The sequence below is a fragment of the Herpailurus yagouaroundi genome, unplaced genomic scaffold (assembly GCF_014898765.1).
Source record: "Herpailurus yagouaroundi ecotype Mexico unplaced genomic scaffold, PumYag 159, whole genome shotgun sequence".
In the NCBI taxonomy this organism is placed as follows: Eukaryota; Metazoa; Chordata; class Mammalia; order Carnivora; family Felidae; genus Herpailurus; species Herpailurus yagouaroundi.
Genome location: NW_024412400.1, coordinates 60,911,138 through 60,938,954, shown reverse-complemented (window position 1 = coordinate 60,938,954; position 27,817 = coordinate 60,911,138). Strand labels below are relative to the sequence as shown.

The 27,817-nt window shown below is 36.5% G+C and overlaps 1 protein-coding gene across 4 annotated transcripts in view; it reads left to right on the top strand.

The window, feature by feature from the left end:
- Window positions 1-27,817, top strand: part of ZBBX (zinc finger B-box domain containing) — a 119,659-nt gene that overhangs the window by 12,184 nt on the left and 79,658 nt on the right. For 3 of the 4 annotated variants that reach the window (XM_040480672.1, XM_040480670.1, XM_040480671.1), the window contains exons 4-8: window positions 638-751; window positions 3,095-3,185; window positions 9,946-9,994; window positions 11,137-11,246; window positions 18,929-19,024. In XM_040480672.1, coding sequence (XP_040336606.1) covers window positions 638-751; window positions 3,095-3,185; window positions 9,946-9,994; window positions 11,137-11,246; window positions 18,929-19,024 — 460 coding nt within the window. Of the gene's footprint in view, window positions 1-637; window positions 752-3,094; window positions 3,186-7,410; window positions 7,726-9,945; window positions 9,995-11,136; window positions 11,247-18,928; window positions 19,025-27,817 lie in introns of those variants that run through there. The other variant, XM_040480673.1, reaches the window with a different exon arrangement.

Genomic DNA, 27,817 nt, shown 5'->3' with positions numbered 1-27,817 from the left:
TTCTTTCTTTCTTTCTTTCTTTCTTTCTTTCTTTCTTTCTTTCTTTCCCTTTCTTTCTTTCTTTCTTTCTTTCTTTCTTTCTTTCTTTCTTTCTTTCTTTCTCTCTCTCTCTCTCATTCTCTTTCTTGCTTTCTTTGTATTATACAACATAGAGGTAGAAATTTATTGAAGGTTTCTAAGATGATCAGGTCAGCAAAAATGTGTATTCTGTAGAGAAAAGATTAGATACTTTAAACAGTATTCTTCCAACTACTTGAATTCTTTAGAGGAAAGACAGTATGAAAATTAGAAAATGTTTTGTCTTTTGCTTTCTGTTTATATAGTATAGATATTTGTGCATATACGAAGACAGAGTTCATATGGAAAGTGAATTATGATTAGAAATCTCTCGCAGCGTAATTGGAAAAACAAAAATCTGACATTTGAAGAGTTACATACCTTAAGGAGAATGTTAATGGGAGGCAAATGCTAACTTTAGAAACTGTATTTCACAGAATGCAAAGGAAGTAATTAGGATACTCCATCACTTATTTACTATTCATAATTTTAATTAAGGGCAAAAGATTATATAAAATTATTTTGCCTTGTTTTTGTTTGTTTCCCACAAATGAACATTCTGTGTTTAACTAATACTCAGAAATGCTCAGGAACTGAGGATGGAGAAGATACAGTTAGAGTTGGAGAACCAACAAATGGAAAAGAAACTACAGGAATTCCAAACAATTTGGAGCAGAGAAAAGGAAGAAAGAGGGTAAGTGGCATTTTTAGGGGATTTGAGAGGAATAAACTGAGTTGTGTAAGGAAATATTTCATATATCCTTGTCATTTCAACAAAGGTCTGCCTTGAATGAATGATTTCTGGCTTTTCCTGTTGAACAAATAGTATTAAATTTCTCCTACTTTTTCTATTTGTGTCCTTTATAGAAGGCATGCTGCTTTTTAAAATTACCATTACTTGTGTTTGTTTTTCTGTTTTTGTTTTTGTTTTGTTGTTTGAATGTTCTTTGGTCTTACACTTTCTTATTTCTCTTCTTACATGACTCTTCTGAACCATTCGTAGCCTGAGATGTTTAGCACAGCAACACAGCCTTTACTGTCATAAAAGTGCCATCCGTAGGAGATCACCAGTTTATGTTTAAGGTCATTTTTATTTATGAAAAACTTTTGGGAGGCAGGAGTTTACATGTTCGTATATAAGAATCATTCAAACCCTCAAGTATGTTTAAAATATTTTTAGACGAATGTGCTTTAGCTGAAATTTTATTAATGAGCACTCTCCAATATTGTGCTTTATATCTGTGCTCATCTTACTGAGAATTGTCCTTTATTACACAAATAATAAATCTATATGACACAAATCAAACAGAATTGATAGTTTTGTAATGGAAATGATATCTTCTTTGCTCTGGGCTACTCCCAGCCCATTTGTAGCACTGCTTTTAATAATTAAGGTTTTTTTTTTCCCCACCACAAATATCTTATCTTTGTATAAGCATATATGTATATATATGTGCGTGTGTGTATGAATGTGTGTGTGTATATCTGACTTGTCATTTATGTTTGTACAAGTGAGGTTATCTATAAAATGACTCATACTCTATTTTTTTTTACTTAATATATCTTAGTGCTGTTGCCACATCAGAACACAAGTGATCTCATTCTTTTAATGGCTATGTAATATTTCTCTGTATATTTTTGACATCTTTATTTAAATATTCCCTATTTTATAATTATAAATGCTGCCATGAATATGCTTCTATATATATATTTTGCTTACATATGCAAGAGTATCAAAGGGTTAAATTCTTACCTGTGTAATTTTAGGTCAAAGTATATATGCAGTTTAGATCTTGGTAGATATTGGAGAAATTGTCTTTCAAATAGGCTTCAAAAATGTATAACTTTTTCCTACAGAGAATGACAGTTCATGTCTCATGTGCTTTGGCTGGTACTAAATATTGCCAGGCTTTTTGTATATTAAATTTGCTTTGTTTGGTGCTCCAAGGGATGATCATCAAATATCTATGAAATATCTTCTGAACCATTAAAGAAAATTCAGAATTTACTATATCTCCAGTAGTATTTATCTTTAAAGTATGACTCTTTGGAAAATACTCATGACACATACATACACTCCCTCTAATAACCAGAACATTGATTTAATCAAGCATCTCAATGTCATATGTCATCCCAGGTGACAAAGTATATTGTATATTTTGTTGCTGTTATTATAATGATCCGATGAGCTTAGTTTGCACTTCTCAATGGATAATGAAATATCTGTGAATCAGAGTTCCTGAAATCAGACTCAAGAGTGTGTTTTCATTAGCTGGGGATGTTTTTAAAAATGTTCTAAAGCTTCATGGAGTTTTCATAAGAGTTAAGTGTTTTTCTAAGGCCACAAAGATAATAAATGTTATAGCCAGAATGAGAACCTGCCACTCATTGGTCAGGAAGATAGAAGTTCAGTGTTCTGACCTTGACTTTATTATTTATTGTCTCTGTGACCTTGGCCAAGTTTTGTCTCATTATTTTTTAAGTGAGAATTGGATTTCTGCCCTGTTGACTTCAAAAAATTCTGTGAGACTCAAAAGTGCTTTGAAAGCCATCAGCTAAACAGTTCGCCTTCTTTGCCTTCTCTTTACCTTTCAGTGTGGGAGCTGATCTGTAGTCTTAAATACGGGATTCATCACTTAGTACATCTGCTGTTTTCGGTATTGTTTTGCTTCCTTTTCCTCTTTATACCTGTGGACCCTTAGCTTTTAAAACTGCATGGCAATCTGCAAAATTTCCTATAAATCAGTAAAGGTATCGTTAGTCATTGTAAATGTCTAAAAAATGAAATTCTTCATCTGTGTTTGGACATTTTACTTTTATTCATTTCTTCTCAAAATTTCCAAATACGGTAGAGCTATATTTTAGAATTACCAAGGCTATCGTGGCATTATTGATATTTCATTTTCCTTTTGTGGTGATCTGTTACATGTTAATGACTGAATTTCATTTCTTCAAACAGGGAAAATATATTTGTTTTCATTAAAAGGAGAAATGTATTTAGTAATTACATTTTGTCCTCTATTTATATATGCTGAAGGTCAAGTGGATATCACTGGAAATCTGGGCAAGTGGGAAAATTGAGTAATCAATCACACATAATGTCACAAAGTAAAGGAAATATTATTAAGGTAAGAAAATACCATTTGATTCTCAGGGAATTTACCAAGTAAAGAGATATAAATTAATTTTTAGATCTTGTATTCCCTTCCATACTTAAGAACCCACTAATCTTATTTTAACAACTTCACATATTATTGGATTGTGATTAATTTTTATGGGTTAATATGTAGCTTTCATTATTCAGATATATTTGTTTCTCATCTACAAGTTGATTTTAAAAAATTCATATTGAGTAGCATTTTTCTAAACTGAATTTTTTTCATGCAGTTCAGTTTTGGTTTCAAGTATGTGAAATACAACTATGTGGTTTTATATTAAAGTGAAAGCTAGGTTATTTGATGTAACGAAGGACAGACTTTTTTCCTGCCTTTTTATTAGATCACATTTGTTTGTGTTTATGTTCTACTTGAATAATAATTATTATTCATATACTGTTGATTCCATGTGTGGAGATACCTGAGGAAAGGCTGCCTTCAGGTTTCCCAGCTGTAGAATTCCTTTTTCTTAACTGTGTGTCGTAAAATATAACATTAGATTATATGTAAGGTTAAAATCAGATGAGTGACTTTATGTAGGGAAAGCTGTTTTGTTTCTGGATTGTTTAGCACAAGATCCGTGACTTTGTAAGTTTTAGCTTATATACTCCTCTTTATTTTTTATATACCTGATATCCAACTTTCTTTGGGCCAGTTGGCATCTACAAACATCTTACTTGGTGCTTCTAACATTTTTGGCTTCAAAAAAGCATTTTGTTCTTTACTGTCATTCTCTTACTGAGATATGTTTCTTTCATTTTTGGATTAAAAGTTTTATAGTCCACTTCCCATTTTTCATTATCTTTCTGAGATAGCATTCCATGTTTCAGATATTATTGAACTATAACATATTAAAAATGCTGACTTTGTGATTATTGACTTATTTATTCAATAACATTTGTTAAGTGCCTCCTTTGTCATTATCCTTGTTCACAAGGAGATCCTCATCCAATGTGAAAGATAATGTGCATATGAAAATATTTATAGATTAAGTCAGTATGTAATTTTTGTATATAATTTTGATTAAATATATCAATATTTAGTATATGAACCATCTGTGCTTGGGAAAAAATACTTTAGTTCTACAAATATTTGAGAGTCTCCTAGATGTCTTTGTAAGGAAAAAATGATGAATAAATCATAATGCCAGTCCCCACAAACCTCATAATTGAGTCGAAAGATGTGGAAACATGGGGTTTGGAGAGCTGTAGAAGGTGGGTGTAGAAAGTGAGACTGGGCAGGAGGGAAGGTCTTGAATACCAGAGTTAGGAGTCTTGACGTTTTCACTGTGGGAATGGAATTCCTGGACAGTTTTTGAGCAGGAGGATAGTTAAGATTAAGGTAATGACTTAAGGTGCCTGATCTTGTTTAAATATGGCGTGCATTTGGAGTTTATAAATACAGAGTATAGAACAAATGATATCAAAACTGTTTTGATCATGTCCACATAAATCAAGAATGTATTTTGAGCATGGACTTTCTATACATGAACTTTTTATTTGTTTATGAATAGAATTTATTTATATACATAATAGTTTACTAATATATCATGTGCATTGTGAGACAAAATATAGACATTAGTTAAGGATGACATAAACATAAATAGAAATTCTCTTCTACTTTCTGGATTTTTCTTGAGCTCCCTCAAGCATGCATACATGCTACTTTGGAGGCCACTACTATAGAGGCCAATGGACTATTTAGAAGACTATTAAAAGAATCTAAAGGTCAAATGAGAAGAGTCTGTATTCGAATGTAGCAAAAGTAAAATGAATAAAACTATGGAACCAAAAAAGCAATGAGAAAGAAAAGGAGGAATTCAAATGTATAAGTGATATTCCAGGCTGGATTGACTAGGAAGTAGAGTAAAGAAGGAGGTTGGAAAACAGTTTGGGATTTAGAGATCCCTCCCTCTCTCCCTCCTTCTTTCTTCCCTCCTTTCTTTCCTTCGTCCATTCTTTCTTTCCTTCCTTCTTCTCCTTCTTGTCCCAGCTTTATTGAGGTATAATTAAGATAATTTAAAATGTGCAACATGATGATTTGATGTTTGTATATATTGTGGAAAGATTTCACCCATAAGGTTAATTAACACGTCCATCACCTCACCTGTTTAAATCTCTTTTGTTGTTGTTGTTGAGGACATTTAAGTTATGCCTAGCAATTTTGAAGATTTAGGATTTTGTTTGAATTCTCATGTGTTAGTTGAAGCCAAGGGAGTAAATGTGCTTCCTAAGAACTTATAAAAAGGAGAAGAAAGGTATAAAGGATAAAGCTCAGAAAGGGCATGTGGGAAGGATAAAGCTCAAGGAATATGGAGGTAAAAGAGAACTTTAATATTTATTCATGATTTTATACCAGTCAACAGTTTAGCTGCTTTTCCTGTTTTATCTCATTAAGTGCTTGTATCACTCTTAAGAGGCAGTTGTTATTTTTCCAATTCCACAGATGAAGTAATTTAACATCAAAGAAGTTAACTTGCTCAAGGTCAAGTGTCAGGGCCAAGATTTGGAATGCAGGCTTTCCTGCTGGTTCTAAGTTAATTTGCCAGCTCTCCAGTAAAGGGAGCCTGAGAAGAGGAAGAATGGTAGCAGTAGAATCAAAGTAATGTGATTTCATAAAAAACGAAGGTAAAGGAGGGTGCTTTTAGAAAGTATGGAGATGTCAACATTGTTCTATACGTTGTGTGGTGAGAAAAGTTTTGACTGTGATTTTAGACCAGTGTTTCTCAAAAGGGGACAGCTTTGCCCCCGAGGAGATGTTTGGCAATGTCTGGAGACATGTTTTTTATCACCACCAAGAGAGTTTTTGGTTTGTGGTTTTTGGTTAATGATAGGTAGTAGCTACAGGCCAGGGGTGCTGCTATTCACCCTATAATACACTGGGCAGCCCCCCAACAAAGAATTATTTGTCCTAAAATGTCAATGGTATCAAGGTCAAGAAATCCTGTGTTAGTCTATATAGATTAAGATCCTGACTCATTTCATTAGCTCTATGATTTTAGGCAAGTCACTGAACTTTTCTGAGCTCCTGTTACCACATTTGTAAACATATATAACAATACTTGCTACTTCATAGAGTTTTAAGCAATGTTGAAGTTATCTGTCTGAAACCAACTGTAACATTGGCTGAAGATCACACTAAAAAATGTTTATGGAGAATGAAAATTAAAAAAAAAAACCCACTGATTTGATATTTGGGTTATTAGATGGAAAAATACATTTCAAGCAGTTAAAAAAAGAAAGGTGGGTGATAATGAGTAAAGACAAATGTTGCACTGAGAATGAGAACAGAGCGCGACCTCTCAAGGATGTAACAGGATCAAGGAAAGACTTTATTACAGATGACCTTTGAACAACACAGATTTGAACAGTGCAGGTCCATTTGTATGCAGATTTTTTTCAATGAATGTAGGTACAGTACTTAAATGTATTTTTTCTACGTTATGACTTTCTTAATAACATTTTCTTTTCTCTAGCTTACTTTATTGTAAGAACACAGTATATAATACATATAGCATACAAAATAGGTGCTAATTGACTGTTTATGTTATCTGTCAAACTTCCAGTTAACAGTAGGCTATTAGTAGTTAAGTTTGGGGGGAATCAAAAAATCGTGCCCCAACCCCCATATTGTTCAAGAGTCAACTGTGTATTGTTTTTCAGAATCAGAGAGATGTAGCCAGTTTGTAGTTGAGGGATGGACTCACTAGTGGAGGAAAGATTGAAGATGCGAGAGAGAGAGGTGCCAATTGCTGGAGGTTAGTCTTTGAAGAGACAGCTCATTAAGGAGACCTTAACCAATGGAAAGAGAACACATTTTATCTGATAAAAAAGATGGAAGAGAAAATAGGTGGCAGTAAAGGTAAATTTTTAGAGATTGCATTTGACAAGAGGCAAGGCAGGGAGCTGTGGAAAAATTTTAATGGGAAGATCTCAACATTCTTAGTAAATTTGAAGGCAAGATCATCTGCTCACAATAAGGAAGGGAAGTGGGGTAAATGTGAGTCTTTTGGAATGAAGAAAGTTTGACATAGGCACTGTGGGAATCATGATTGAGATTTAACATGAAATGAGTTAGTAGACTGCTGAACAGCCATAAGAGCATGGATTTGTGGGGGATCCAGTCAGGATTATTTCATCACAATGGTTGCTAGATATAGGAGGTCTAAGAGGAAGAAGGTAAGGTGATCATGGTTAGCACTGAGAAACTCTGAGTTTTGGGCTTTTAAAGGTGTGACCATTCAGATTGCTGCTTAGGTTTAAGGTTTGGTCATAATGGTCAGGTGGCTGAAGAGGGACTCAGATGGTCAGAGTAGTCAGCATATTGGAGGGTTTTGAACATCAGGATGTCAGGTGAACATGAACATTGAAGTCTTCACGATCATCACCCAGAACTGTGATGGAGAGAAATACTGAGCAGATTGCTGAAGTTAACGGTGGAGGAGGATCCTGGATGTTGATAAAGACAATAAACGAATGGCGAGGAGCTTCAGTAGAGGCAACTTTGCTGAATGGTGAGATCAGAGCAATATTCTGGAAGCAGCACTGAGGAGCAAACAGGGAGAAAAATTTTCTTCTCTCCTGATGAGTGAGAGGGAGTAGAAATGGAATTAAGTTCCTCTGGAGAGTTCTCTGGAAAAAAGTTGTGTCTGAGGAAAGATGGGTCCGGTTAACGTGAACTTTTGCAAGAGATGTTTTTAGGAAGGGTTTAAAACATAAGACAAATGGCTATTTAATAAGGGCTCTATGCAATGGCAGGATGGAAGGACAAGCAATAGAAAATGGCAATGTTTAAGTAGCTAATTAGATTACAAATGAGAATATTTGATAAGGTGGCTCATGGGAAGAGTGTGGGACCAGCATGGCAGATTAGGACCTTGGTGGGTGTTTGGAGGCATTTGTCAATGCCAAGGAGGCTGATGGTGACAGCATAGCCTGAGTCTGATGGCCCAGGTGATATGTCTGTGTGGTACTGCCACTAAACTTCCCTGTACCCTAATGGTACCCCTTCAGCATCTACTGGTGGAGGCATAAGTGGTGAATACCGCATCAATATATTGGATTCCTGATGTTTTGAATATACACGTATATGCATATACATATATACATACATGTATGTATGCACGTGTATATACATATGGATGTGTGTGCGTTATGTGTGTATCCCAGGTCGAGCCCTACTCTATCCTCAACTCTTTCCCAAACAGATAAAAATCAGACTTAGGAGGAAATTCTATTTGCCTCAAAATAGCAGCTAGCAGTTTGTTCACTGAAATATTTTTATGCAGTTTGAATCATTTGGAGTAAATATGGCCATGTTTATAGAGCAGAAAAATATTCATAATAATAAAAACAAATTATAAAATTTCCCTAATAATGGATTCAATTTGCTTTGGCATCTCCATTCTGCCCAGGTAGTCTATAACCATATTGATCATGTTGCAATTCAGACGTACCACTAAGGTAATAATATTGGCCAATTTTGCTATGAAAAATGAGATTAAATTATCTGTAACTTGTATAACATTTCCAGTTTAGAAGTAAAAGTGTGATTCACATAGAAATTGATTATTTCAATCCTGTTTTCTTTTCTGCTATGTTTGGTACATAGCATCTGAGCAGCCACTTAAAGAATGTGAACAAAAAAATGCCCTTTCGAGGCAAAACCACTAGATTCACTGAGAATAATTATGCCTGAATTTTCAAAGATGACTGCAGTTGGTACAGCCATCGACATAGAGGCAGCCGTTGTTCTCATATTCTCATGGACAAAGTGGGCAATTGAGCATGCAAATTGCAAATTGAAAACTAGGCATGAATTGCCAGTGTCTGTATCAGTGTGCAGCATTCCTCCATGCTCGTTTGTGTACTTTGAATGTTGGTTTTCAATAAGACCAAGGCAAGTACATACACTTGGTGAGTCTGTTTTATGTCTTAAAATCTTAAGATCCAAGGATTTTAAGTGACTCTTTGAAACACGTAAAACGAACCTTATTTACTCAATATTTTGGCTACATCTTAGGAAAGTCAGGGATCACAGCGAATATGTTGAAGGTTAAATCTGTGATGCTTAAACATGTGGTTCTCTGAATTAGACAAATAAGATAATATTGGCTTCTGCAGTTATGTAAGCAGAGCAGCTCAGTGAGAATTCAGTTTAGATTTGGTCTACACAAATATTAGACTGTGTATGTTTCAGAAAGTTACCGAAATAGAAAAGGCTTACTGAACCTTTACAATATTTGAATATTAGTGCTTTTCTAAAATAATATCGTGATGATATGTAAGGATTTTTGTTTAAAACATAATATGGCATGTTTTAAAAAATGGTTTATATATTTCCAACATTGGGAGAGAGAGAGCATGTGCACACAGATGTGAGGGAGAGGCAGAGAGAGAGGGAAAAAGAGAATCCCAAGCAGGATCCACGCTATCAGCACAGAGCCTGATGCAGGCATTAATCCCATGAACTGTGAGATCATGACCTGAGCCAAAACCAAGAGTCAACCGACTGAGCCACCAAGGCACCCCTTGAATTTTCTGTTAATTAAAAGTTCTATATATGCTTTAATAGTGATACTCTATTAAGATTGTATTATTCTCTCAAAGTGTTTGCTTCACTCAAGATGCACTAGAATGTTATGGCTTTCTAATATTTCTAATAATAGTAACTTAAACTTTCTTTGAATAAGAGATCGTATCCCTGACAAATAATATGTATTTCATTAATTTAGCTTTCTGCTGGAAAAGTGAAATTAAAATTACTAAAGGAGCAACTTCAAGGTAAACAGTTTACCACTGTATTATTAGATGCTAAAGATAGAATTTATTTTTTTACATTTGGATTGCATAGAAAATTAAAGTGCTAGAATTGCTCATGCAGTATAAAGATTCTAAACACCAAAATGATCAGTCTTTATTTTTGATATTCAAATTCATTTTGTTTTCTGGGGGGGCAGCCTTACTTTATGTCAAAAAATATTAGAATATGAATATAAGAAGAACGTTTTTCAATGGTGAGGACTTTGATAGCACTGTTTCTTAAACTTACATAATTTTATTAATTTTTTTAACGTTTATTTATTTTTGAAGGAGAGAGATACAGAGCGTGAGTGGGGGAGGGTGGAGAGAGAGGGAGACACAGAATCTGAAGCAGGCTCCAGACTCTGAGCTGTCAGCACAGAGCTCCACGTGGGGCTCGAACTCACAAACAGCGAGATCATGACCTGAGCTGAAGTCGGATGCTTAACCGACTGAGCCACCCAGGCACCCCAAACTTATATAATTTTTTAACCAGGAAGATATTTTAGCAATGTAAGAGTATAAATTGAAATTTCATCCTGGGAATGTAAAAGACTATTGAAAATGGCTTTATATTTTAATGAATTATTGCACAATAGCAAAACCCAAAAATCTATTTGAATTCTCAGTAATTCCAAAAGGAAATTTTTTTTTAATAGAGGATAAGTACATTTAACTTGAATGGTTAAGATAGTTTGGCAGAAGAGGTTCTAAAAATATATATAACATTTATTATAGAAGTTGTTCTGTATGAGGTTCATTTAGTTTGATCTGAAAATGGGACAGGATGCCATAGGGATTCTATCAAGAGCGTAGTTTTTAACATGCTGTAATTTCACGTGTCCAGTTCAAGTGAGTTTTAAATAGAATGGGTGTGGGCAGAAATGTGGGGCCCCGTGGTCACAGGGGGCTGGAAGGGGAAATGTGGCCTTCCCAGTTTCCTGGAAAGAGTGGACTTGGCTACATACCATTGTTATTGGGCAATTAATACTGACATAACGTTTGAGAATTTAGAAATGTGCACAATTTCGGTACTTCATGGTGCACAACTTCATTACATTCATAAAACTGAATATCATATTTTGATATGATTGGCCTGACCTTTTTTTTTTTTTCTCTTCCAGAGCCAGTGAAACAACCACTTAATCATAAAATGGCCAGTTCTTCTGAAAGTGAAAAATCCAAGATAAAAGGGAAGGTTTGTGGACAGTGTGAGAACAAAGCTGCTGTGCTGGTATGTGCACTGCAATAACATAGGGGCGCATAACGTTCACATGGCCTCATTCACCTCTCCCAAGCCAGCCTGCTTCTGTAAGCCGGATGCTTTTCCTTGGCTACCGTTGCTAAGGGGGAAGTGTGCATGCTGCCCCATCCGGTCAGCACCTGTCCAGAGAGCTGTATCTCACCTTCTCATTCCCGTTTAAGGATAACTCCTAATTCTTGTCCCCTCTCTCTAAGATCACGCTCAGCAGCACACAAATATGCTGCAGTACTTTCCAAACCAAAAATACAACAAAAATTCTTCTTTGACCCCACATTGCCCTCTGCACCCTTATTAGCAAAACTTCTGAAGCGTTGTCTACACTTGCTCTCACCATGTTCTCTCACCTTTTTTTTTTTTTTTGCTGAGGCATAATGTACTTTCTATGAAATAGATCTTAAATGTATAGTGAGATGCCTTTTGACAAATTGATACACTTGCATCAAGATAATAGAATACCCCTGAAAGTTCCCTTGCGCCTTTTCCAATTAATTCCCACTACAAAGCCAACTACTGTTCTGATTTTTAGCACCATACACTTAGGGTTCTATTTATATAAATAGAACAATAGGGTATATATTTTTCTGCCTAAGGCTTCTTTTGCTCCACATGGAGATTCACCCATACTATTACATTTATTAGTAGTTTGTTCATTCAAATTACTGAGTAGTACACCATTTAATTAGTATACTAAAATTTGTTTATTTATTGACATATTGAATGACATTGGGTTGTTCCCAGTTTTTTACTACTGTATTTAAGGCTGCTGGGACATTTGTGTGCAAGTCTTTTTGTTTGTTTGTTTGTTTTTAAGGCAAAAAAGTTGTAAAGGGAAATTGAAGACCCCAAAAGATGGGTTCTGACAGTTCTCTAACTTCTCATTGCTGATTTCGTGAACTTTAAAAAAAAATGATGGTTGGGGTGCCTGGGTGGCTCAGTCAGTTAAGCGTCTGACTTCGGCTCAGGTCATGATTTCACGGTCCGTGAGTTTGAGCCCCGCGTCAGGCTCTGTGCTGACCGCTCAGAGCCTGGAGCCTGTTTCAGATTCTGTGTCTCCCTCTCTCTCTGACCCTCCCCCGTTCATGCTCTGTCTCTCTCTGTCTCAAAAATAAATAAATGTTAAAAAAAAAATTAAAAAAAGATGGTAAAATACACCATAATTTAAAAGTTACCATTTTAGCCATTTTAAGAGCACAGTTCAGTGGCGTTAAGCACATTCACATGGTTGGGATGCCATCAGCACCATCCATCCACAAAACTCTTTTCATCTCACAGAACTGAAACTGGGCTGCTTGCACCATGACTCCCATTCGCCCCTCCTGTCGGCCCCTGGCAACCAACCTTCTACTTTCTGTCTCTATGAATTTGACTATTCTAGGTGCCTGCCTCATGGAGGTGGAATCATTCAGTATTTGTCCTTTTGTACCTGGCTTATTTCACTTGCTCTAAGGTTTTCAGGTTCCTCCACATGGTAGCGTGTGTCAGAATTTCCTTCCTTTTTTAAGCCGAATAATACTCCATTGTATGTAAATAGTATGTTTTGTTTATCCGTTCATCCATCGGTAGACGCTTGGGTTGTTTCCACCTTCTGGTTTTTGTGAATAATGCTGCAATGGACAAGAGTTTAAATATCTGCCTGGTTTCTACTTTCACTTCTTTTGAGTATATGCCCAGAAGTGGAATTGCCAAATTCTCATTCTCTCTTGATTCCTCTCCATTCAGGACTGGGTCTCCACTATGCCAGCAAGTGCTCCTATCAAGGTCACTAGTGACTTCCATATTCTTAAATACAGTGACCAGTTCTCAGTTCTTATATTAATCTATCAGTAATATTCGATGCACTCTTCCTCTTCTGTGACTTTTCACTTAGCTTCCTCTAGGACACAATTCTGTCTTGGTATCATTTTACTTTGCTAGGTGCCCTTTCTCAGTCTTTTTTGGCTTTCTGTATGCTTGACCCCTGAATGTTGAGTGCCACAGGGCTTAGTCCTTAGCCTTCTTCCCTAGTCCATCTACTAACTCTTTATAGGTAATTTCATCTACTCTCTTGGCTTTAAAGACCATCTCTACATGGATGGTTCCCATATTTACATCTCTAACTCATCCCTCTCCCCTGAACTTTCAACTCAGACTGCCTATTTAGCACCTCTACTTGGATGTCTAACAGTAATCACTAACTTACCATGTTCAAAATTGCACCTTTAATATCTCTCCTCCCCACCCCCAACAGTCTCATAATGAGGGTCGATTCAGATGTCCCCTGCCCTGGCAGCCCTTTGTAAAGGACCAGCAGCTGAGTTGGCCTTTCCAGTTTTTTGGAGCTTCTCCATGCATCCACATGTTTATTACTCCGTAACATATATGTGTGTGTGTGTGTGTGTGTGTGTGTGTGTGTGTGTGTGTGTATACACACATGTTTATTTTCCACCCACCTGTGTAAAGTTCATGAGAGTAGGGATTTACTTTTGTTCAATGCTGTGTGCCCACCACCTAGAATTATGCTGCAATTTAGTAGGCACTCAACAAACATTTGCTAAAGGAAGAAATTTTTTTTTTCTGTAATAAAACCTTCAGATATATCTTCCTTTTAGTTAGTATTAAAGTACTCCTGGGGCGCCTTGGTGGCGCAGTCGGTTGAGCATCCGACTTCAGCCAGGTCACGATCTCGCAGTCCGGGAGTTCGAGCCCCGCGTCGGGCTCTGGGCTGATGGCTCAGAGCCTGGAGCCTGTTTCCAATTCTGTGTTTCCCTCTCTGTCTGCCCCTCCCCCGTTCATGCTCTGTCTCTCTCTGTCCCAAAAATAAATAAATGTTGAAAAAAAAAATAAAAAAAAAATAAAGTACTCCAGTATCTTTTGCAATTTAAAATATTACACTTAAGAAGCAGTTTTCCCCCCAAAGAATTTAATGATTATAACTAATATTTGTAGATTACTATAACTGATATTTGTTATAGTTTCAGAGAATTTGACTGTGATCATTTCTGATTTGAGACTATATTGCTATCCTTATTTCATGGCAGTTTTAGCTGGTCTGGGAGAGTTAGAATACCATAAGTCGAATAAAGAGCTAATTGCAATATTAAATGTAAAACCCTGTCTCTTGGTACAGGGCTCTTATATTACAACATGCTGTTTTCTTATCTTATTTGATCTCTAATGATGGGCACTAATTTAAGAAATCTTCACAAATTATACCTATTTATAAATTTAAAAATATAAACAATGTTAATATTCCTGAAGTTGGAAATATGAAAGCTAAAAGGGACTTACTGGCTGAATTAAATTGTTGGGGTCCACTGTTCATGATGAGAACAAAGCATTTATGTAGAAGCTATCAGTACTTCTTGTGAATCCTGTTCTATGTTAAGTACTGTTTAAAGGCTCTGGAATTTGAACAACATGACATTCATAGGTCAAACTTGAGCTGGAAACAAAGGATCTGTTTTTCCAAAGAGAAGGAAAATCAAGAAGAGGACATTCCAGATAAGATAAATGGCACATGCCTTGGCTGGAAAGCAGACAAGAGTGACAATGTGTGTAGTGATTAAAAGGCCGATTTGCCTGAAAACTGTTATAAATAGAAGCAAGGATTTAGACCCTATATATTCTTAAAGAATTTCGCTATGATTTTAAGGAAGGAGGAAGGGCAGAGAGAGAGAGAGAGAGGGAGAGTGAGAATCCCAAGGAGACTCCACGCTGTCAGTGCAGAGCCCAAAGTGGGGCTTGATCTCACAAGTCACGAGATCATGACCTGAGCTCAAATCAAGAGTCAGATGCTTAACTGACTGAGCCACCGAGGTGTCCCACAACAGTAAATGAAATAAATTATTTAAAAATTCAAGTTAGACACATCTAGTGAAGTGAAACATGGTGGTGGTAAACCCTGAAGTTACCTTGTGTTCTTAGCTTCCATCATTCTGGATGGTAATGCTGGTTGTGTGGAGTAAACCTTCTTGTATCTGACGATAGGGTCTTCGTCAGGGAAAACCGTTTATGGGAGGTAAGGGTTAAGAGCTGGCATTTTGGAGGTTTGAATCTCAACTTTACCTGTGATTAGCTATGTGACCTTTGGAAATGGCTTAATTCCACTGTATTTTTTGTTTTCTCATTTGTGAGAGTGGAACAATATAGATAACAGTAGTCTATACCTCGGAATTATTGAAGATAACGGTGAATGCATGCAAGTATCAAGAGTAGTTAGCGTTGTGCCTGGCACATTGAGAAGAGACAGGAAGTTGTGTGTGTTTCGTTGTTGGCACATTTTCATATCTCTTAACGCATTCACATACATTGATGGTAAAAATAAAACTCCAACCTTCAAATTTTGTATTTTTAAAAGAAATTCCAGTAGCTTTAGGCTGTTTGTACATGGTAAAAGCGAAATGGATAGTTAAAAATTACACATTAATTTGGCAAATGTAGATAATTTAATTAAACTCAAAGGGATTCTGAAGGCTTAGCACAACTGATCTAGGCTTGATCAAATTAAAAAGATATTTGCTAAAACTGCACTTGGGTATTCCATCATTGAAGAAGCATCTGTGGTGGAATGGAGTCCTTATCTACATTTTTAGTACATTTCTGCCAGTTATACACACTGCCTAAAAAGATTTTCCAGTTGGCGGTCATTTTAACCCAATTTAAATCCAAATATGCTTGTATAACAAAATATATAAGCTTACTCTGCAATTCCAGCTTTGATCTTCTAGTCTACAACATCCGTTTGGCTACTTTCATTAAAAATCTGTTGTTAACAAATACTTGGCTTAGAATTCTATGTTGAAGCTGATTTCCAGTCTTCTATATTACCTTGGAAAACAGTGCCAAGTATTTCTAAGAAATTTATTAAGGTATTAGCAAATAAATGAAAATTATGCAGAATACATTTTGAAATCTACATTAATATGATAGTATGCCATGTATGTATGTGAAATTATAGCTTTTTATTTGATTTTACACTTAAATATTATGGATCTAGGTAATGTTTTAATCATCATTTCTGTAAGAAACTAGTTCTTCAAACGTGAGTTGAAAGTGTAGGACTAATTCTGATATTAGGGATAGTGGTTTTTTTTTTTTTTTTTCACTTGAATGAAAAATCCAGTTCTGTATAGCTAATCACATTTAAAAAAAAATGCATTTGATTTTGATAATCATTTGACATACTGGATTTTATTTAATTGCAGATATTATCAAGGTTTTTCAATAAATGATCAGTGCTGCAGTTAATGGTAAATGTGATTTTTAGTAATTTGGTTCATGGGTGAGAGCTTGAGCTCTGAGCCAGACTGTGGGATTAAAATCCTGGCTTCATTAGCTGTGTGACTGGGCAAATTCTCAATCATTATGTTCCTTGGTTACTTCATCTTCACAATGGAGACACAATGGTCGCGTTAACCTTATTATAGGGTTGTTGTGAGAATTCAATGAGATGAAACATACAAAGCCCTTAGAACAGTGCATAAATGCTCAGTGTGGATGTTGTTATGTGGTTCTAACCTTCCTTTTAAGTTTTATTTACCTGTACATAATTTCTTGCTCTTTTAACCTTTGGTTGTTATTGTTAATGTTGTGTTAATAATCTTATATTTAATAAATCTGGCCACGTTATTGTAGGTAACAGAGTCATCAAATGGTGACTTGTAATACACTTTTAAAACATTAATGGACTCCTGTTGTTTTTTTCTAACGTTTATATTTGAGACAGAGAGAGAGTGTGAGCGAGCGGGGGATGGGCAGAGAGAGAGGGAGACCGATTCCAAAGCAGGCTCCATGCTGTCAACGCAGAGCCTGATGTGGGGCTCGAACCCACGAACCGTGAGATTGTGACCTGAGCCGAAATCAAGAGTCAGATGCTCAACTGACTGAGCCATCTAGACATCCTCCTGTTGGGTTTTTAATAAGAGTTTAGTCTACTTTTCCACGTCCTATACATTCTAGTGCCTGTTACTTGACGTGTGGTCTGCACACCAGCAGCTGCGTGGACATTACCTGAGAGCTTGTTAGAATGCAGGATCTCAGGTCCCATTCTAGACTTCCTGAACCCGTCTTCACCGTAACAAAATCCCAGGTGATTCATATGCACAGTACAGTTCGGGAGGCATCGCTGTATCGCACATTTCAGTCAGTCACTCACCAGTGCAAGGTAGAAGAGGTTGTCTCGCCACTCTTCCCTAGCTGCTTTCTGCTTAGGATTCCTTGATAGGTGGAGAGAGGAAGGAAGGGAAGAATGGTAGTGGGCACGCTAAGTGGGGAGGGGGAAATGAGAAAGGATCGAAGGGCATGTGGGCTCTGTGACACAGACTTTCTGACATCATCCCTCCAAACCCTCACACTTTCTTATTTGTGCTGCTAGCATTCTTAACCTAGGCCAAACTCAAGAAAATGAGGGGTCTTAGACATTTGGACTGCTTTTTCTCAGGTCACAAAGGGTGTTGATGTGGCCATACAACTGCACAGCAGTAAGTGCACTTGCAGCAAAAATTCCATTTTCTTTCCTCTTTAAGTCTTACTCGATGCCTTCGTAGGTATAGGGACATCACATCAATTTATCCATAAACTTAAAAAAATACAGTTTAACAGTGTACAGATTTTTAAAGATAACTACAAACTTGTCCATAATCATTTCACTAGTCATAAAAATTGCTGATGTGTTGATGTAGTTGCATTGAGGTCTTTTTCTTATACTTTCTTTCCTTTGAGGAATCTTCTAAGAATAATTAAAAAAATTTTTTAATGTTTATTTATTTTTGAGAGAGAGAGACAAAGTGCAAGCAGGGGAGGGGCAGGGAGAGAGGGAGACACAGAATCTGAGGCAGGCTCCAGGCTCCGAGCTGTCAGCACAGAGCCTTACACGGGGCTTGAACCCACGAAGAGTGAGATCATGACCTGAGGTGAAGTCGGACGCTTAACTGACTGAGCCACCCAGGCGCCCCCTAAGAATATTTTTTAAACCGTATTTTGAGAATCACCAGTGACGTAATGCCATTCAAAAAAGTATGTGGAGATTTTGGGGGAAAAATACTATATGGACTGTGAGATTAAAAGCTTATAAAAATGAAGTAGTTTTGACTCAGAGATAACGCTGTTTAGCCTTTGCCAGGTCAAGAAGTTTGGCCTGAGGTTGCTGGTTTTTTATGATTTGTCCAGAAATTGTAGATACATATATGCATCTAATACATATCTAAAACCTACTTGCAGCTATTATATTTATTTTGATATGAGAGTAATTAGAGTTTACAAGTTAGTTTTTCTCAATTACATCGTTTAAAAAAATTTTTTTTAAATGTTTATTTATTTCTGAGACAGAGAGCATGAGTGGGGGAGGGGCAGAGAGAGAGGGAGACACAGAATCAGAAGCAGGCTCCAGGCTCTGAGCTGTCAGCACTGAGCCCGATGCGGGGCTCAAACTCACAAACCATGAGATCATCACCTGAGGTGAAGTCGGATGTTTAACCGACTGAGCCACCCAGGTGCCCCTCAATTACATCTTAATGGGGTCAAGTGGTTGTTCCAGTTTCCATGAGCTTCTCAGTTCTTATGACATCTAGATATGTCATTGGAGAAATAAAGATGAGAACGATGACTTCTTTATGCAAACGTTTTCTCAAACTCACATTTTTATAATATTGCATGATTTTCTACTGTCTTTTAAGGTATGCCTTGAGTGTGGCGAAGATTATTGCTCAGATTGCTTTGCTAAAATTCACCAGAAGGGGGCACTGAAGCTCCATAGAACAACTCTTTTGCAGGTATCGCTTTTTAAAATGCTTTACTTGTAGTGTATTTATAAAATGTTTCAGCACGAAGACATTTAAAACATGTTTAGTTATCTAGAATTTAGGATGATTTATATTTATAAAATTCTATTATGTACAGTCTTTACATATATCTTAAAATTATTTTACTGAATGCTAATCTGGGTTCTATTTTGCTATTTAAACTGTGTTTTAATATAGTTCTTGAAACATTAGCTTGATTAGAGTTTTTAGATCATGCATTTTATCTATGAACTTGACATTTAAAAATTAGACAGCATTTTGTATCTATTGTGGTTTCAAAAGAACATATGGTTTCAGTATTATTTCTATATAGTTTATAAAAAGAAATCTCTAATATTTTCTTTTCATGTTTTTTTTTAATTTAGTCTTTCATTTGTCCTCATCCATTATCATTTAAATAAGCTTATCTCTCAGGTTTCTACTTTTCTTTCTACATAGTAGAAGCTTTTATTTTTCCTTGTATAATCATTGTTTTTAAACTCAAACTCTGTCAGATGGTTTAAAAATTCTAAGATTTAAGTGATAAACATGGCTAAATATATATATGACATATTATGCCAGTTACATTTAACAATGGACTGTTATGTCATAGATTTCATTCATTGCACAGTAATTTACTCAACAAATATTTATTGAATGCCTTTTAGAAAGCAGGGGATGTGCTAGGCAGTACCTTAAACAGAAGAGTAACGCTAGGATCCTACTCTTAAGGACCCGAGGATAAAAGTGGTAAACCAGGACCTAGTGTAATGGGTTAAAGATTTTAATACCTTGTAGGCAAAAGGAAGGAGATGATCAGATCTGTATTTAGAAAGATCACTGGTAGATTTCAAGTTTTACATGTGACTTCAGTATAAAAACTGTATTGGTAAACTCTCAAGGGTACTGATGACCCAAGTCGTAATAACCACAAAACATAAAATAGACCTTACTCATATCAGTATTTACCAAAGTCAGTTACTTTTGAATGGCTGGCTACTCATTGGTAGCCTCCTGGTAGAATGATGAAGGAAAACAAAACTAAAAAATGCCTACTGCTTCCTGCCTCAGGAAGTTTTGTACAACTGGACAGTTAACGAAATGAAAATTAATGTCCATAAATGTGAATGTGATTATTAACATACAAATGATATAGATTTTAAAGGCACGCCACTTTAAAGGTGAAGAGTATACCCCTTGTGAGCTCATATTAGGAATTGTCCATTCAGTGATTTTTTTCATCATGTTTTCTGAGTTGTCACTCAGTGGATTAGGTATCGTGCCGGCTTGTATGGAAGAAACAAAACAAAGCAAAACAAAACAAAAAAGAGAAACGCCTCCTTCTCTCAACTTCAGTATTTGACCTTCAAGATTTATCTGTGTCTGATTCTCTTCTCTTTTCCTCCCTCTCCCTCTCTCTCTGTCGCATGTACATCACACAGACACACACATACTCAAAATCAATTTCAAAAGGCAGTCAAACTTCGCTGTGATATACCTTATTGTTATCCAGAGACAAATGGATGATAAGTGTCAAGTCATGCTTACTAACACAACATAGTGTATGTTTTCTAAACATTTAGCATTTTTCTATTCCATATTAATGTCATTAAAATGGATGTCTTCTATATCTTAAAAAGGAGAACATCATCTTTGTAGATGAGATTCTTATATAATTCCAAATACAGAATGGATAAGGAAGAGAAAATTAATATTTCCTGACTAAATACTTTGTATCCTATACTGTTATATACTACCAGCATCAGATTTACAAATTTCGATTGCAGGGGAGGAAAGATTGGTAAGTCAGAAATAGTAAAAATGTTATTTAAGTTCCTAGTGAATCTCAAGTTGTGGAAGACACGTTCATCTCTGAAAGTTAACATAGTGAATTTTATAATATGTATACGAATCAAACAGCATAGCAGGTGACAATGAATTCTTGAGAGGTTTCAAATACAGGGGTTCCTTTATGCATATGTTTTCAAGTTAAACACCGATAGAGAATATTTTCCACATTCATATTACTTCTCTGTGTTGCTCTCCATTCTGTGAAGGCCAAAATTGCAACTTGATGCTATTTCGAGGATAGTCCTGGGAAGTTCACTGCCTACTGAGGAAATCAAATTAGAAGGCTAAACTTAGAAAAAAAGTCTAGAGAAACTCCGCATGTTGGGAGCTAAACGTATATTGTTACTCTTTTTATATAACATGATTTCACTTACCCAGATTGCTAATTAATGAAATACTTTGCAGGAGATTTTCTCCAGGTAATCATGTAAATTTGACCATTTATTTATTCAGGAGAACTTAAATTAAAAAAGTTTTTTTTTTTTTTTGAAAGGAAGCTTTAACAAAAAGTAAAACATAATCCCTCCCTTCTTAGTAAAGAGTACAGTGAACACATCCTCACTATATTTTGGTGACACCTTCTGGTTATTTTGACCACCAGCTGTTACGACAGTAAGAGGCCTCAACTAGCTGATGCAGTATGGGTAGCTACACCTTCCTCTAAGAGATTTGCTCCTCTGGTTAGTACTTCACTTTTCTTCTTTAACATGTCTTACCTATTCTCTGCCGTCACTCCTTGACTTTAACCAACCGTCCCATTAGCTGTCTGCCATTTTCTTCTTATTTCCCTTCTCTGTTTGGCCTTTAATTTTTTGCAGTCATCTTGTTTCTTTTTCTCCTTGTTTCTATCATTCTCTCTGGTCTTTCTCTAGGAGTTAAGACTCTTGATGCTGCTTTCTGCCCTGGCCTGATGACCATTGGTCAGCAGTGAATGGTGTCTCTCTCTTGTTTAGCCCTCAATAATAAGTCATACGGTATTTTTAGCTTCCCACTGTTTTGGCAACTGTCAAAGTCATGAGATTATTTTGTTGTTGACTGCTGAATTCATACCAAATTTGAGAAGTTAGAGCAGGCGTTTGATATCTGACTATTAAGCATTGCTATATCAAAAGCAAGCATTCTGGGGCGCCTGGGTGGCTCAGTCGGTTGGTATCTGACTCTTGATTTCAACTCAGGTCATGATCTCATGGTTCGTGAGTTGGAGCCCTTCACCGGGCTCTGTTCTGACATCGTGGAGCTTGCTTGGGATTTCTCTCTCCCTCTATCTCTCCCCATCCCCTATTCTCTCTCTCTCTCTCTCTCTCTCTCTCAAAATAAATACATATTAAAAAAAATAAAAAGCAAGCATTCTTGGCTAATGGCCGTTCTACTTTATATTCTTTATGCTGACATTTCTGGATATTTTAAAGCATAGCCAAATTTGATTGCTATGAACTGTTTCAGCCACCATCCTACAGCCCAGTGAATCTTTACGAAGTTCACGGTCAACAGAGACCATTTTGTATTGCATGCCTTCTTTTACTTAAGAGGTAAATCCTTGAAAAAAATTAAAGGCAAACTATTACCATTTCCATGTTGACTGACATTTATAATTTCAAAGGGCTTATCTTTTGATTTATGATTGATTTATACTTGGCAGTGATTCCAACACAAGTTTTTTTGTTTGTTTTTGCTTTTTTTTTTTTTTTTTACCTCTCCAATCTCTGTTACATAGTTAATTACCTACAAAATAAAGTGTAAATGCAGGAGAGGAATTACTAGGATGAATCTCCTATTTCTATATTTAGAATGATTTGTAACACTTTAAGGGTTGAAACAATAGTGTTTTTCAGTGAGTAAGCCTCACATTGATGAAAAATAAGGTCTTAATCTATCAGGCATTTCTGTTTCCTTTTAACAACAATCAAACTGAAGAGACAAGGTTAATCAGAGATAATAGAAGATGGGGGAGAAGGCAAACAAAACATATTCCGTTATGATATATGACATGCGCAAAGGGAGATTGGATTAGGTAAATCATGAATAGATTCTGGTATGTATATTTTCTCAATTGAAATGGAGATTTTTTGTAACCATAAAGGAGAGACCTTGGGAAAGGGGGTGTTCTCATTAAGAGAGAAGCGATAACTGAGGTAGAATTTTCCATGTTTTCTGGTATAAAGCCTTTATACATAGCCTCTTTACTTGTTTTCAAATCTCCAAAGAAAGATATGCCTATATAGATATAAATGGGGATACATGTTTGCTTGAAAATACTTATGGGAACATCTTCAGATTACTACTTATGCTTACTGACTTTATGGTAGTCTTTTTCTTTTAGTTGACAATGACTAATATCAGCTCTTAGGCTCACACTATCATTATTCTGTTAATGTTCAGAATAATACAGTATTTTTAGATCATAGCTCGTCACTTGGATAATATCATGGTTACCCACTTGGATGATCTCAGTGGACCCGTTACAGATGCTGTGTGTACACGTAGTATAGATGCAATGGTGTGTCACTGATTTCTTCCTCTTGAGAACTGAGATACTCACTTTCCCAGCTGCCTGGAGTGCTGCCTGCAGATAGATGGCATTTGGATCTCTCCTCCTCCAAGCTTACACTCCCATTCTGGGGCAGCCCATTCCGTGGTCCCGTATCTGGTTTGCGTGAGGGCACAAACTTCAGCAGACCCCTGCCTCCATTGAGAGCAGCTCTGACAGCGATCACAGCTCCTCCCATGGAGCTGGCAACTACATCAAACCCAGCTTTCCCTTTTGCCCACATCTGCCTCTGTTTTACATCACGCTTTTTCTCCTCAGAGCACTTCCCACTGAAAGGCAGGCAGGCAAACCTCAGAATTTGTTTCCTGGGGAACCTGACCCATCAATAATGTCATTCAGAGTGGGGTTATAGATAATTTTTGGCCTGATTTCAGAGTGTGCTGCACTTTTGGAAGGTCAGTGTATAATATCTCTTCCTTCATTTTTCAGATTCTGAACCAAGGGAGAAATAGATATTAGCGTGAAAACGTAGAAATCAAAATATCAATTTTATTATTGCTGCAATCAGAACCGGTGGTTGTGGTGTGAATGTCCAGACAAATTCAGCTTCCTGATTCTTCCTGGAATTGAACATTTTTTCACCCCCACCCCTAAACTGCAGACATTTCCCTTTGGCGTGGCAGAGCCAACCCAGTAAAACCTCTTAATGGATATCTAGGTTGGAATGTATCCTTCTCTGGACAGGCTGTGCTCAGAGGGAGAATGAAGGAGGGGCCGAGGTGAGCATGCTTACCTCCTTCTCCAGAGTCTCAGAAATAGGAGAGATGTGTAAGGACGGGGAATAAATGTTCCCTTCACAAAGAATTACCATAAGTTCTCATGATTTTAGAGTCCAGGTAATATAAATATTTTGTATAAACTTCTACTTATAAATATTAGTTAATATTACACTAAGAAAAAACAAAAAAAAATGTATAAACAACTGATTCATGGCATGTCTTTCTCCTATTTCTTAAATATGAATCATGTTATTAACAAATATCTCTTGTGCCAACAGTCTGTGTTTATCGTTTTTCGGTATGATTTTCACTTCATACTTCCTCTATCAAAGGGTTTTTTTTTTTTTTAAAAACTATGTTGTTATTGACTGTTCATTCTTTTATATCTTCTGATAAGTTTCAAATCCTGTGAGGAAAGGGACTATTTCTGTTTTGTTCATCACTGTATTCTCAGTACTTAACATTGTACCTGACACACATATATCACATTTTTGAAACGTGAATGAATCACTAATGATCTGATCAAGCTCCTGACATAATTTAAAACTATATTTTCACTAGCAAAGTATATTTTTCTCTGAATTTTGAAAACCAAAGACTGGGTAATTAAAGGAGTTTATGGTATGTTTTGTGTTCTGTTGGTAAAGGACCAGCAAAACCCTTTCCTCTTAAGTCTGAGAATTTGAACTTGAGTTCATTTTTTTAGCTCTTTTCCTGGGAAAAAGATGAAGGTAGTAATGTCAAGTATGTCCCTAGACAACATTATTACCGTTGGCATTTGGTAATAATTACCAAATTACCGTTATACTAACGGTAAACACGAGTCCTGATTGCCAACTTGCATTCAAATGTGAGAACGTAAATACTTGGAGTAAGCCATAGGTCTCTGAGTGTGGTGAGCTTTGTACTGTGGCTTCTGCTGTGGGACTCTGGATGCCGCGCAGATGAGGATTGACCTGGTGGAAGATAAGGCTTCTAAGACGACGTCATCCTCATGTTTTTGAGCTGTACTTGTGCATGAACTGTGGCAAGACTCCCACTCAAGAAGAACAACTGATGCTGTCCTGTCAGCAAACTGTTGTCCCTGTTCTTATCCTTCTCAGTAGACCGATGCCAGGACTGCTCCGATGATAGCTTTGTGAGACTGCAGATTCAGTTAACCCGGGCAGACTTCTTGGTAGGCACTGCCTACCAGGCAGTTTCAAAACACAAAATGGTGGGATACCTGAAAGATAAATGAAAACACTTGTATAAGCACCATTGGCAAGAATATTTTTAAAACAGCTCACGTACTATCCATTTATCAATTCAGTTGAGTGGATTTTAGTATATTCACAGTGTGTAAGTATCAACACGATTGATTGTAGAACATTTTCATCACTTCATACCCTTTTGCTACTACCACATGTCCTGATACCCTTCTTTCCCCGATCCTCTGGCAACCATGAATCCATTTTCTGTCTTTGTAGATTAGCCTGTATTTAATATAAATTGAATTGTATAATATGTGGTCTTTTATGACTAGCTTCTTTTACTCAGTAAAAGGTTTCCAAGGTTCATCCTTGTACTTTTATGTTTATGGCTAAATAACATTTCATTGTATATATTGATATGCCACATTTTGTTTATCCATTGTTGGATGGACATTTGGTTGTTTACCCCTTTTGGCTATTATGAACAGTACTGCTATGAACACATATGTACAGGCTTTTATATGGACTTATGTTTTTATTTCTCTTAGCTCTGTCTCTAATAGTGGAATTCCTGGTTCATATGATAACTCGATCTCTAATTGTTTGAGGAGCTGCTGGAGTATTTTTGAAAGTGGCTGCTCCATTGGACACTCCAGTCAACAGAATTTGAAAGTTCTGATTTCTGTGTGTCCTAGCCAACACATTTTTGTCTCACTTTAAAAAAAAAGCATGCAGTGTGATATTACTTTCAGGTGTATAATCTAGTAATTCAACACTCCCATACATCACCCTATGCTCATCAAGACAAGTGCACTCCTTAACCCCCATCACCTGTTTTACCCTTTCCCTCATTCCTCTCCCCTCTGGTAACCATCAGTTTGTTCTCTATAGTTAAAAGTCTGTTTCTTGATTTTCCTCCTTTCCCCCCCTTAATGTTTGTTTGTTTTGTTTCTTAAATGCCACGTATGAGTAAAATCATATGGTATTTGTCTTTCTCTGACTGACTTATTTCAATTAGCATAATACTCTCTGCAAGATTTCCTTCTTTTTTATGGCTAACATTCACATCTTCTTTTTCTTTTTATTTTTTTTTTAACGTTTATTTATTTTTGAGACAGAGAGACAGAGCATGAACAGGGGAGGGTCAGAGAGAGAGGGAGACACAGAATCTGAAACAGGCTCCAGGCTCCGAGCTGTCAGCACAGAGCTTGACGCGGGGCTCGAACTCACGGACCGCGAGATCATGACCTGAGCCGAAGTCAGCCGCTTAACCGACTGAGCCACCCAGGCGCCCCCATTCACATCTTCTTTATCCATTCATCAGTTGTTGGACACTTGGACTGCATCCATATATTGGCTATTGTAAATAATGCTACAGTAAACATAGGGGTGCAGCTAGCCCTTTTAATTGTTATTCTTGTATTCTTTGGGTAAATACCCAGTAATGTGATGGCTGGATCATAAGGTATTTGTGTTTTTAACTTTTTGAGGAACTTCCATTGTCTCACTTTTTTGATTCTAGCATCATTTTTAAAATTTATTTTTAATTTATTTTTCAATGTTTATTTTTGAGAGAGAGACAGAGAGACAGAGTGTGACCAGCGGAGGGACAGAGAGAGAGGGAGACACAATTGATTCTAGCATCTTACTGGGCATGATTTACATTTCCCCGATTACTATGCATATTGAACATCTTTTTATGTGCTTATTGGACATTTGTGTATCTACTTCGGAGGAATATTGACAAGAAGTTTTGAGAAGCCCTAGATATGGGACAGTTAATAGCCAACACTTCAGTGAAACCACATCTGTGATGACTTTTTCAATGCTAGTACTAAGAGAAGCTAGAGAAAAGGAAAAGATGACATTTGAAAGAGGTATGGAAAGGGAGAGTAGGGTTTCTCTTATCATCAGTGAGGAGTTAGAAGAACATAAATGGTTTAGGGAGTGTATTACAAAACCAAGTGACGGATGGAGCAGCAGATATAGTGCAGAAGGTAAATACAGTGTGAGGGTGTAATGCAGATGTGGTTCAAGTCAATCCCAACGGGAAATAAGGGCGTTTCTGTAATATTTATGCAAAGGGATCTGTAAGATAAAACTCATATATGCAAGCTCAGAAACTTGCAGGGTGGTTGTGAGGATCCGATTAAGTGACAACAGATATAAAAATATTCAGCTTATAGCAGGTGCTCCAGACATTAGGTTTTATTAGTCAGGCTATCGTATTTGAAAAAATTCAACACCAATCTAAATTTAGAACCTAGAAAACAAAGTATATTAATGATCATGCATCTAAAGAATTAATGAAATTGTTACTTTTGGTTTTAGGGCTGTCTTCGAAATTATTGTAGTAATATATATTTTGGAAAGCTTATGTGAAAAAAAACAGTGAACTAAAGTTTTAGAAAAATACAGACCTCCTCATTATCCAAATAGAGAATAATAGAATCTCAATTTTGGAGGGGACCAT